General features: G+C 40.4%; 1 protein-coding gene across 2 annotated transcripts in view; it reads right to left on the reverse strand.

The window, feature by feature from the left end:
• The window catches only part of LOC134004295 (insulin-like growth factor I), a 30,859-nt gene that overhangs the window by 202 nt on the left and 17,478 nt on the right, over positions 1-13,179 (reverse strand). Inside the window, exons 3-5 of one of the 2 annotated variants that reach the window (XM_062443519.1) lie at positions 12,916-13,169; positions 12,253-12,288; positions 6,830-10,718 (exon numbers count right to left, since the gene is read on the reverse strand). In XM_062443519.1, the coding sequence (XP_062299503.1) occupies positions 10,659-10,718; positions 12,253-12,288; positions 12,916-13,169 (350 nt within the window). In that variant the 3' untranslated portion in view covers positions 6,830-10,658. Of the gene's footprint in view, positions 1-81; positions 224-2,176; positions 2,392-6,829; positions 10,719-12,252; positions 12,289-12,915; positions 13,170-13,179 lie in introns of those variants that run through there. The other variant, XM_062443518.1, reaches the window with a different exon arrangement.

The raw sequence follows: 13,179 nt of genomic DNA on the forward strand, positions 1-13,179 counted from the left end.
CTTGGGAAAAATCTAAACTGGAAGCTTTTATTCAACATTTTCTTAACCTTAATGCGTAAACATGGATTTGCAGGCACTCACTGTCGAGGTCGGTGTCTCTGCGGTCTATTTTCAAACTGTACTCGGAAGGAGTGTGGCTCGAGCTTCGGTCTGTGATCAGAGGCAGGCTCCGGGTAAAGGCTGGGTTCAGTCCACGAGCGCTGTGTCCTTTCAGCCTCATGTCCTGAAACACAATATTGATCAATGATTACATGTGAAACCAAAAAGACCACACATAAAGACACACTGCAGGATCTGAACTTGTGTTGCAAGCAGCTTTTTTTTAAAAGATGATCATTTTCTCTTGCAGCACAGGTGTTGGATCACCGTGTTTAACAGCTGATCCAAGCCACAGAAACCCCAAATGGAAGAAATGTGTTTCCCCGTTTTTTACTATATCACAGCGGCACCGTTTTCTTCCAGAGCCTGGGTTCACCCAGATGGCTTTGTTCTCTCCATCATGGCTGCCTGTTCCCCATTACCGCAGAGATAACCACCATGTTCATGACACACAGGAGACACAGCCGCCAGATAAACTCTTTACACATCTCAGCCAAACGTTTGAGGGAGAACAGATATATCATCATTCTTCCCACTGTAACTCCAATAAATCTTTATAGGCTTGTGATCATTTGACCTTTTCAGCTAATAGTATTTCCCGGTTTTCCAACGCTGCTGTAAAATATTTTCATAGATGTGTATGAAATATTGACTTAACAGTAGATACAAGGACGGTGGCCAATTGAAAAGGGTCAAATGTTCAGTCACAGGATGGAGATAATGTGCTCCTTTGTTGTTCTGAACTATGGTTAGATGAGGTTGTTGATAGAAAGAAATCTTATACAATGAATAGTTATGACGCATGACTCTCTTTGGCAGAATAGCACAAGCTGAATAACTGCAAAAGGAGAAAAGCCAGACATTTATTTGGGTTGAATAAACAATCGAAATAATAACCAAAATAGCCTTTAAAACGGATTGAATGAATTTGTTCAAATCTAACAACTTTAAAGGAATATTCAACATTTTGGGAACTATTTTTACTCACTCTCTGGCAGAGAATTAGATGCATGTATAGTTTAAACCAGCTGCCAATTAGCTGAAATACTATACTGGAAAAAGCCATCCGGAAGAGAGCACATCATAGCTTTTACACTTTGGTTTTTGTATGGGATTAAACAAAGAGATTATAACGATTTAATTAATTTTGTCGCCATTTTGTTCGCAGTCTTTGTGCTATACTAAACCAAACAGCTGCTGGTGATGGATTCATATTGAATTTGATCTTCTCCTCTAACTCTCTGCCAGAAAACCAATTATTTCCCACAATGTCAAATTATTGCTTTTAAGGATTGGTTCCCCAATTTTCTTAGTTACCTATCGTGGCATCTAGCCATGCAGATAATATTGGCTTTGTTTGTCCAAGTTTTGAGATATCCATCTCTTAAATGTTGTACTTTAATGCCTCCTGGCACGACTGAAGATTTCTCATTGACCTGTTCTTGCAATATAAATACATTTTGTCCAGAGATACTTGTTTTGTTGTTGAAAGCTCCTTCTTTTAATGATAATTTTTGTTTACAATAGGTAACTCTTCTTGGCTATATAGTTGCCTTTATGTTATCTAGATCATCAGTGCCATTTTGGGTATCTGCCCGAAACAAACGTACATAAGTAACTTAATATGAGTGCTATCTTGGTTTTGATTGCGATTTTTGCTCATGAGGATTCAACACCCTTTTACATATTTGTGTTGATTTATATTGGAAAATTTGGTCCTACAGCAGTGTTTCTTTCTTGAATTAATGTCCATATTACAATTTATAATCCATTTACTTCCATTTTATTGGGGTGGTGGCAGAAATTTCAGAGATGTCTTTCTCAAAATGTAGCAACATAAAACCAAAACTATCTGCAGGGCTAGATACCACCAGACACTTTTTGATATAAAAAAGTTGTAACTAATCACTATATCCTTTGGCTTTGGATATATGGCCAAAACATTTTACCTGATGAACTAAAGAACTACTGAGATTTTTTTAACAAGCTGGCAACTGAAACATTCTCCTTATTAATGACTTAAAAGCGATACCCTTTAAGCAGCCTTTGAACAGTCGTTGGATGATGGGACACTTACCGAGACAATGATGAATTTTGGGTTTCCGTTGTCATCGCTGATGTTGTTGTCCAGCACGAGGCTTCGTCTGTACATGGGGGGAACCACAGCGAGCTCAGTCATGGGCTTGTCACCCAGTATCGAACCCAGGCCGTCTTGCTCTGTTACGCCGCCTTCCATTTTACTTGCAGGCATTGCTACAGTGACCAAGTGGCTGCTCAGCTCAGAGAACAGCACTAGAGTAAACAGGACAGAGTAGATGGACATCATGGTATCTACAGTATTTAGCTCTACTCTACACGACTTTGGCGTACAACTGGACTGCCCTCAGCTAACGACGGTTGTGACTGAGCACTCAACCATCTTATATAGACAGGGAGAGGGGATTTTGCTTGCATCTTCAAATTGTTAAATGTAAAAAAATCATCACGTCTCCTGCAGGGATGCATCTGTTATCAAAGCCCAAAAGGGTCACAGGAAGTGTAAGGGTCAGAGCAAACATGTCATTGACCCACATGACTCCATTAATAGGTGAAAAGAAAAAGGTGAATGACTCTATTTTGTCTGTTTAGAGATGGGATTAATTCAAATTTATAAAGAGAGGAAACATGGTGGGCTGTAATTCCTTCCAGTGGGGCCAAAAAAGCTCACGAGGTCAAAGGATGGGGATTAATTGTGTTTTCCTTCCCTCAAAAGCCACATGCTAAATTGAACTCAGCAGGCGACCGGACAGACCGAATGCGTTGTGTGACGGACGCCTGTTGAATTCTCATAGTGAGTCATTTTCTGTGATTGGGCATCAATGTGCTGCACATGGCACAGGTCACATTATAAAACCTTTAAAGTCTAGCCACTGATGATGCTAATGACGAAACAGAAAATAATGGCAGGTTAGTTTAGCTTAGCATAAAGACGAGTAAAAAGGGGAAACTTGCCCAAAGCTAACAAAATCCACCTTCCAGTACCTTCAAAGCTCAGTAATCAACAGGTTATATCTAGTTTGTAATTTCCTGGAGTTTTGTCATCATGCAACCGCCCAAGACTCCTGGAAGTTACTGTGCTCGGCCAAGAAAAAGTGCAGCACGTAATCCTCCCAAAATGTTGTTTTTACACTTAGGTTTTTGTTTTGATTATACTAAAAGATATAACCTGTTACTTAGTTAAAAAAATAAAAAAGTAAAGGAGCCAAGCTAGCTGTTTTTCCCTGCATATGGTCGTTATGTTATGCTAAGCTAACTGCTTGCAAGAGTGGTGTCAATCTTCTCATCTACCTCTTGGCAAGAAAGTGAATAATACCTCTCAAAATGTCAATATATTCCTGTAATTATTTGGTTTTAAAAAAGGTCAGAAGATGTCCAGGAAGTAATTAATGAGATATGACGTGTTAATTAATGAGCTTTAGAGGTGCTGAAAGGTGGATTCTGGTAGAATGAGACAGACAGTTTCCCCCTGCTTCCAGTCTTCATGCTAAGCTAAGTTAGTCGCCTGCTGGCTCTAGCTTCATATGTAGCAGTTACACTAGAGATATTAGAGTTAATAAGAGTATTTTCCATAATGTTGAACTATTCCTTTAAAGAATAATATGATACGCCACAGCTCAGTGATCAAGGCCTCGGGATGTTTGATCGACATGCACCCACAACCAAGATGGCAATCATCAGCTGATGATAAAAGGCAAGCATAACCAAAGGGCTTTTATATTGACATAGCTCCTTGTAGGCTCCTTCTCAGCTCTGAAGGCTTACCTTATTAACATCACAGGAGCCGTAGCGCACAGGATGGAGAAACGGGACATGAATAATATCTATTGAACCCAGCTGAAGTGATTTTACTTGGAGCGGTCAGCCTTTATTTTGTAAGTATTATTGTTGGAGGGTGAGGACTTCTACTGAAGGACTGAACTTGTCCACAGGGGCATGGCCGTTCCAGCAGAAGCACAACTGAACTTGTGAGCTTCGTGCTCTGTTGTTGTAACCTTTCTCGCTCTTTCTGATAATCTGTCTCTCCCTTTTCCCGACTTCTCCTTTATCTCTGCAACAGCCAGTGTATGCAGAAAAGAGATCCTGAAGAGTTGCATTATTTTTCACCAAATGCACTAATATGGACAGTGCATGCTCTGCAAATATGCAGCTCCACCACAACCTAGCGCTTCTGGGCTCTATCAACTTCCTTGGCACTTACTGAGAGGATCCAACGAACTCTGAGCTGTGGTGAAGGTCTTTATCTGGTAACTCTGACATTCATTTTTCCCTAGTCTAAATTTCTACGAAATCATTACCATAATTCTCTAACAAAGAACATTAGCAAAAAAGCCAAGAGTCAAATAATCTTATGAGGACCAGATGTGATTCGGTGGTATCCATGAACATTATGTACCAAATCTTTATGTTTACTCAATGAAGTTTCCACAACACAGCTTGTCAAATTTTCAGTGGATGCCAGTAAAGTTTACTGAACTACTGACTGAGCTGTCACTGATTTACAGTTGGTCTTGTTTGTAAGCAGTTGTAATTACCTCCAGGTCCTACTGGGGCTCCATGCATGTTTTAAATGTTCAACTTGAGGAAGCTGCAGAGTAGTTTTTTCATCAGCTCTGTAAGCTGCTTGCATCACCTGTCAGTTGCTGGTGCTGTATTTCAGTCACACCGCCTACATCTTTCTGCGTAAAGAGACCTCAGAAGTCAGGGCCCTATGACATCAGTAGCAGCATTGTTTTATAATCCTCCGGGGGCCAACACAATATTTCCTCGTCCTGTATTAACACGCTGCCTTTCATCACCAACACTCTTCTAATAAAGAAAGAAAAAATAAAATAAAAAGTCAGAAAAACAAACACAGTGTGTGTCTCAGCAGAGAGGATGCGCTAGTTCCAGGGAAATGTGATGCCCTGATGCTCCACGCATGAGTGTGTGTATCCCTGTATTTGTGCTGCAGGGACTCGAGTTGTGCCAGAGGCCGGCGTGCTGCATTCAGCAGAGATGCGGGTGCAAAAGGGGGGACCGCATTTGGGCAGGATTCTTTGGTTGCCCAGAGAACAGACCATGGTTTCCTGGAACAATGCAGCTGATGAGAGTCTCTCCAAGGAAAATAAGGCTCTGACATCATGGGTTCTTAAAGCACACAGCTGAGCCAACACTCTCTCCTGCTATAATCAAGCCTCAGTGAATTTCCACTGTCGACTGAAATTGAGAAAGAGAGAGAATCTCCTCCAATGGTTTAGACACTTTTTTTTTCACATTCTTTAATCTAACTCTTAATATTCCCATTGTAGCGTGAGGCTCAACAGTGCACTTGCTGGACCCTTGTGCCTCTATTTCCTTTTACATCTGGCCTTGGCTCATGATAACAATAAAAATGTGACACCAGACTACTTGTAAATTTGTCATGATCAACTCATCATTGGCCAAGAATGGATCTTTTGCGGTATTATATGAAAATATTCAGGATTAGAGGCAAAGGTTAAACCCAGCAAAGTGAAATCCTGTGTGTCCTATTGGGGGAAAAAATGAATGGTTGAAGACTGATGAAGCCTTACAACCACTTTTCCTGTAAAACAACCAGTAGAATAAGTAGTAAAATTGGTGAGAGTAGTAAAACAGACCACAAGGTCATTCAAAAGACAATTGTGTGCTTAAGATGAGGAGTTGAAGAGTGTGGAGAGATTGTATTTCAGGGCTTAGTCCAAAATGTGTGTCCTTAGATGCACTGAATCCTGAGTACACGCAGATCAATGGGAACGGATTGAGTTCTTTCCAGAACCATCCTGGTTCTTGAGGTTATTCAAACATCTTTGTGTTCCACTCTCTTAGTCACCATGAAATCCAAAATTAGCACATGTTAGAGGATAAACAGAGCGTTTTTAAGATATCCCGAGCTTTGCATTTTGTAATAATTACAACAGGATGATAGTGTATATCCGTATCTTGGCTTATTTGTTATGGCTTGGTTACCTGCCACTGCCCAAGCCTCTCTGCACACAATTTCTCTCTGATTTATTTGAACTCTAAATCTTGCAAGCTTGCAGACTGCAATTGGACCATTAGGGTGAGATAATTGATTCTGTATTAGTCATTGAGAGGGATGAAATAACATCCAGCATGGCCTGGATGATCGAGATCTTGCCAACCTCCCTGCTGCTACACATTTTGATCTCTGCCATCTGCTGAGCGCCAGCCAGAGCACCCGCCAATTCATCAGGGTTTGATTGTTGCCCTATATACATCCGTTTTAAAAAGTGCTGACAGTGAGTGAGAGCTCGGCGCTGTCACTGCGAGCATCCTCCAAAGAGCTGAACACGCAGCTCTGGCCTCAGGGAGCACCACGCCCCGCTCTGTTTGCTTTGGCAGACCCTGCCACCTCTTAGGAAGTATCACTTTGTCATTCAGCACACACATAGTACACTGAGTTTCATCCTGCACGGTGCACAAAGCCTCAGCTTGAGTTACGGCTTCATCTATAGCCGAAATGCCTTAAAAGATTTGCACATTCTTATGTGAGAGACAAACCTCTGCTTTGTATTTATCTGCTGTTTATGTGTCTCAAGCCACAGGGTTCCTCATAAAAGCCTTATAGAGTTTACTAGTGTGATCTTGCGTAATAGGGAGAGTAATGTCTTTACAGGATGATGTTTCCCCAGAGGGTTTACAAGTGTTTGTGCACACTGCGTGAAAGAACTCGCCAGCCATTTCTGTGATGTTGACAAGTGGTTTATTCAGCAGGAATGGTGAACAATTTGTCAGTATTTTTTTTTCTACAGAAGGCAATCGAGCACCATAAATAACAGCGCTGTAATCAAACAGTTTATTGGACAGTGAGCTTCCGCAAATTACATTTTCTTATTCAACACCTCACAGAGTCATGTATTTCTCATGAACTCCCACATTTTATGTTTTATTTCATGTAAGTGACAAACAGATATGTTTTGAATGAATCAGATGATCATGTTGGCTATTGTAGGTTTCTTCATTGCAAATTCACCAGATACACTAAGGGACTTTTGTTGAGCTCACTTAACTATCCATTACACAAGCTGTATTTCAGGTACCAGAGACAGTGTGTGAAGGGCGTATTGTAACTGCAGTGTAGTTCAGACAGGGATGGCATGAGTCTTTAATGATCTGGTCATAGTTCATGACACAACAATGCTGAGTGAGGCTTTGTTCTCATCAAAAAGTCTTTGGTTTGTACTGTATATCTGAAGAACTGGAAGGAGCAGAGATGTTAGCTCTTTGTTCACTTCCACCGCCAGGTCGACTGATAAAGAGAATTTGTAAGGAACAGACACCAAAGCACAAACGCAAATTCCCATTTGGAGAATTTTGATCATTCAAGATAAAAACACACTTTTAAATTACTTGGTGAAAAGATTTAATTCAGAGAGCTGCTAACAAATGTTTTGGACGAAATAAATAAAAAATCCTAGCTTATTCTTAAAGCGAGACTACGTAACACAATCGTCGTGTTACAAACGAAAAGTTGAATTCATGTGTGATAAACACACCCTTGCTCACTTCAATACACTCAATAGTTTTGCTGCTACAGCCTCGTTTGGTCTGGTATGACCAGTAGCTTACGCAAGCTAATGTGAGCAAACTTAAAGCAACAGTTCATCATTTTGGGAAATATGTTAAATGAGAAGATCCATACTGCTTTCACCTATCTGATAAATATATGGTTACAGCCAGCAGCTGCTTAGCTTAGCTAAGCATAAAGACTCAAAGCAGGGAGAAAAAAGTGTAAAAAAATACATGTTTTGCTCTGTCTTTCCAGTCTTTATGCTGAGCAAAGTTAACAGACTGCTGGCGCCAGCTGACAGATGTGAGAGTGTTATTGATCTTCTCATCAAACTCTTGGCAATAAAGAAAAGAAGCATGTTTTCCAAAATGTCAAACTATTCCTTTAAGCTAGGTATTAATTAAATTTACTCCTCTCTACTTGTGCTCCTGTTGCACAACATTTTACAACAAAGTCTTTAAAGTAACTGACTCGAGAAAATCTTGGGAAATGAAGGCAAAGTCAATGTGCCACGAGCGTCCTGTAATTACCACTTGTGGCCACGGTGGTTGATGTTCTGCAAAGGTTATGTAGTCTCGCTTTAAGTGTTGTTTAATAGTCAATACCTTGGCTTCCAGTGAGGTGCATGTACACACACATCCCAGGACAGACAAAAGCACACAATGACTTTTAACACTCTCAATACAATTGGAAGAATCACAGTTCACAGTACTTTTGTCAAGTTATTTGGCATAAGGGATCTATATTGAGAAAATAATTTAAAAACAGTAGAAAAAATAGCATTTTGCCTTCTTGGGACCACAACATGGTATTTTCTTTTTCTTTTTTTTTCTCCATGCATTCACAATTTCACACAGATACATTTACTCGCTTACACTACTACCTTATTGAAACAGCTTACAAATAAAAACACTATTAAAATGGTGGCCACAAGGCTGTGCAAAAGGGAAGACCTCCAATGTAAGCCCTGCCATATGTCTGTCTTAGCCATCTCTTGCAAGTAACAAACTACAAAATAGCACCATTATACAGTGGATAGGATTCTTAATAGAGTTTTGTTATATGAAACCATCATGTACAATGAATGATAGTAATGCATAGGTTAACATAAATGGGAGTACTGTTTGATTATACACAGGCAGAGGAGGCAGAGCCAGAGATGAGATGTCTTGGGCAGTTTGTGTGGTAAAATGACAGTAAATCCGCATGGAGGCTTGAATAAACAGTCAGTCCTCATGCAAGGACTTCTCAGAACTGGCTTTTCATGGAGCTTGTGTGTGTGTGTGTGTGTCTTTGTTTGTGTTTGTGTTTGACCCTTGCTCAGTTACACAACTCTCATTTAAACTGTGAGTGCTTTGTGTCTGTGTTTGTGTCTGTGTGTCTGTGTGTGTGTTTGTGTACTGTTAAAATGTGTGCCTAACTCACATCTCGGGAGTACTTGTCATTTTGGTGTGCAATATTTACCAAATCGTTTAGTCTACGTGTTCCTTTGGTGGACTTTGCCACGTATGCCGTGGAGCCAAGATGTCAGGTCTAAGCAACAGCTGAAATCGCCAAATTCATGGCCTCCCCATTAACTAACAACACATCGCAGGACAAGATCAATCAATCATTAAACTTCCCCATGTGGCTATTGTTAGAGCTCCTCTGTCTTTTGCTTTAGTGCTTTAGTAATTAAAGACATTTTAACTCAGAATAACCGCAATAAAAAAAGAGTTTATTGTAGTTGATTGTTTTTTTGTTTTTTTGGGACGTCCATTGACTTGCTGTGACTAAAGTTTAATGACTTGCGCTTAACCTTGAACACGGGCCTCGACTCAAATGTTTATTACCAGTGGCTGGATTGTTGACAAAAATCTAATTTGGCCACAGTGGTGACACGCGAAAAGGATGCAGACAACATACCTTTCGCCTCATTGTTTCTCTTTGACTGACTAATGCCAAATGCCCTTTGAATCCATTGAATGACCCATTTCTGACAACCAAACAAGCACTGCTACCTGGCCAAAAAACTTGAACTCAGTTTTGCTTCTGCTTAATTTATTCCTCAGTCTTATTTTTCTAGGACTGTATTTTCCATCTTCTTGCAAATCTCCTCTAATGGTGCTTGATCTGTTGTTATAGATGTGTTTGGATTGTAGATTTCGGACCTCAGGTTCTCAACACTTCCTGAGGCTTAGGAGGGATTTGGGCAAACCTTCTAGGGACTCCAATTAGACAAGGAGGCCTGACTTGATATGAGATACTGAGAAGTAGGATTTGACTTGGGCTCAAGGTAAAATAACTACAACAACTGTGTGTGTTTAATGTCAGATGATGAACCACCTGATCTTTGTCTTTAAATCAAACCTTGGTTTTACTTACTTTACTTTACTTTTTTTTTTTTTTTTTTTTAGAATATCCTCAGTAATGCATGGTGCATAAAAACAGCTGTAGTTTTTGAAAAACCAAACTCTGAAGGTAAAATAATCAGATTTTAACTGGGATTGTGACTGTTATATGTGACCGGTGACCTGTCTTACCAAAGGAGTAAATGAATCCACTCTCTCAGAGTAAAAGGATTTACCTCCGCAAAGTTCAGGGGACAGGATGGACCACTGATTCTCATACACAGCCTTCAGCTTTCGGTATGGCTGAAGCCCAGATCCGTTCCCACCTCTCCTGGAGCCAGGGGATGCTGCAGCTCACACATGGAGGTATAATAAGCTCTTGTTCGTGTTTCAGCAGCTAAACTAGTCTGTTACATTGCATTAACAAAGAATTCCTCCCGATATGGAATGGTGCAGTGTATAAAATAATCACAAGATCCCCCATCAAACCCTTAAACACCACTTAGCTCTCAGGTTTCAATCATTTTGAAGAGCTTTTCGGACCATTGATAGCATCCTCTTTGTTTTGGTTTACAGTGAACCATTCCACAGGGGTACCAGGTAAGGCCACTCCCTTCTCTCCTCCAATGTCGGTGGGCATTTGTCCATTCGCTCCTTCCCTACATTCTGTAATTTCTGCCCCCCGCGCTGCCTCGACTTGAGTTTTTCTGATGTACTTCCTGCAAAGAAACAGAAACACATTTAGACTTAAAGCAGAGATAGCTACAGGATAAAAAGAACAAGCTTTTGGGCAGATTTGAATAAAGAAACATACATTTCATTTATGTTTCTGTTGCAACAACGTCCCCTACATTGGTATTCAATAGTCATGAATTTTTGGTTCGGACTAATGATGTTGATACTGTATTGGTGCAATGTATGTGCACTGCAAGTAGTTTATACTTTTACATAAATTCCAACAGACACGCCGGTCCCAAACTGGGGATTGATGTCGATTAATCCCATTTGTAATTTTAGCACTGCCAACACTTATCTGTGTTATGATTTGAATCACTAGATAACGTAATGAGTGTTGTGGCTACAAGGCTACACGTTACTGTGAGTTTTAACTGTCTGGTCATTTGCAGTCATCATATCTGAACCCATAAAACCCAGTCCTTTGTATAATGTGGGAACACTGAGTGCGCAGGAGCTGCCAATGACTCAGCGGGTGTTGAAATAACATGAACAAAAAGTAACGTTTAGTCAGGAATCAGAAAGCTATGCCAACTAGCTTTCCACTTTCCAAGTCAAATACAAACTTAACAGCACGATGGGTTTCTCCCAAATATTCAGTGTCGTAACGGGACAGATTTTAAGTAGCTAACAGTACATGACCAACGCTGTGTGTGCTTGTTGAAAAAGGGGGGAAAAAACATCTTGTATCAACGTTTGAAGGGCTACGACGAGCTCCAGTCGGTAGTGCACTGCAGAATTTAATGCGAGTTTTCTAGCTACTCCTAGTCTCAAATGTCAGTCAACTGTTGCTAAGCGAACCACTTTGAAGTTTAGATGCTATTACCACAAATGTATGCAAAAATAGTTAAAAAAAATTATGCACAAAAGTTGTAGTATCATTGTATTTATATTTCCTGACACGAAAAGTGGGGAGAATTCAAATTTCAATTGGAATTGAAGAGAAAAACTTGAGGAAGTGTCACTCTGAGCAGGAATACCATCATTTACAGTGCGTCACAATGTACAAATGAACAGACACTGGCAAGATAATAGACTAAATGTGAAATGCAAGCTTGATCATATCTGGACCTTGCATGCGTCACCCTGTTATGGTGAGATGCCAGAATTTCAGCACATAATGTACAGTAGCAGAGTGGAGATTCTGCCTGGGGAGCGGGAGTACCACTGGGTCTACCACAAAAACCACTTAGTTCCTTCTCTTGCTAATGGTTTTCTTTTTTGAGAGAAGGATAAAAAGCACAAGGTTAGATCTTAAAAGGATCACACTCTCCCGCAGGTTGGCAACTCGAGGATGAAGCAGAGTCTGCATTTAGACCTCACACTTTTTTTCGTTGGTCAAGAGATGATGATTTCAGAACTGATGACTAAGAATGTTTCAATTAATCTCTCTCTTGTTTCAATAAAGTTTGTTCTGCTTTTGAAACTTTACAATGGAGATTGTATGGTTGATAGAAGATTAAATCAATCAATAATAAAACAATAAAAATTAAATGAGATAAGAATTTGCAGGCATACCTTGAAGGCTGAATGACTATGTCCAGGTAAAGGTCTCTGCGGAAGGAAAATGAAGCCACTTAAGTTGAATGGATTAATTTCTCCAGATATACAAACGGTGTACTACTGAACCTATAGAGTCCTTAATTGAATAGGCTGACATTTTGGGAAAATGCTCATTTACTAATTAACACATTATATCTTGTTTGTTTAATCTGTACAAATACCCAAAGTGTAAAAATGACAAGTTGAGGCCTATGCAGGGTTATGTAGGAGACATATTTCTCAGTAGGCCACAGTGAATTCTTGGAGTCACTGCTGGTTGCCTGGCAACCTCTTGGCGATGACAAGTAAACAGGTAAATAAGCAAGATAATTAGTGAGCTGCAGAGGTACTGGTTGATTGATTTTGCTACTTTTGACAAAGCCAGGTTAGCTGTTGCCAATCTACCCAACTGCTGTAGCTTCATATTGAACAGACACATATCAGAGAGGTATTTATAGTCTCATCTAACTCTCTGCAAGGAAAGCGAATAAGCATATTTCCCAACATATCTAACATTCTTGGATTAGTACATGTGCATGCTCTGACATAACTACCAAACCATCAATCCTATCCTCTTTTTTTGTCCACATATCCAGATCTTTTTTTAAATTAAGTGTATCTGTTTGGTGCTGTGCTCACCTTCTTGTTTTTTGTCTTGTCTGGGTGCTGTGCTGTCCTACGCTCTGTGCCTTTGTCCGCTTTGTGCCCTGCATTACTAACCTTAGGTGCTCTCGGCATGTCTGTGTGCCGCTGTGCACGCACAGAGCGAGCTGCCTTGCTAGTCTTGGCAGGTGCACAGTACATCTCCAGGCGCCGCAGCTCACAGCTTTGGAAGCAGCACTCGTCCACAATGCCACGGGACCGCCGTGCGTTCGGGCCATAGCCTGGTTTACCTGTTTGAGA

Source organism: Scomber scombrus, chromosome 22 (assembly GCF_963691925.1).
Source record: "Scomber scombrus chromosome 22, fScoSco1.1, whole genome shotgun sequence".
In the NCBI taxonomy this organism is placed as follows: Eukaryota; Metazoa; Chordata; class Actinopteri; order Scombriformes; family Scombridae; genus Scomber; species Scomber scombrus.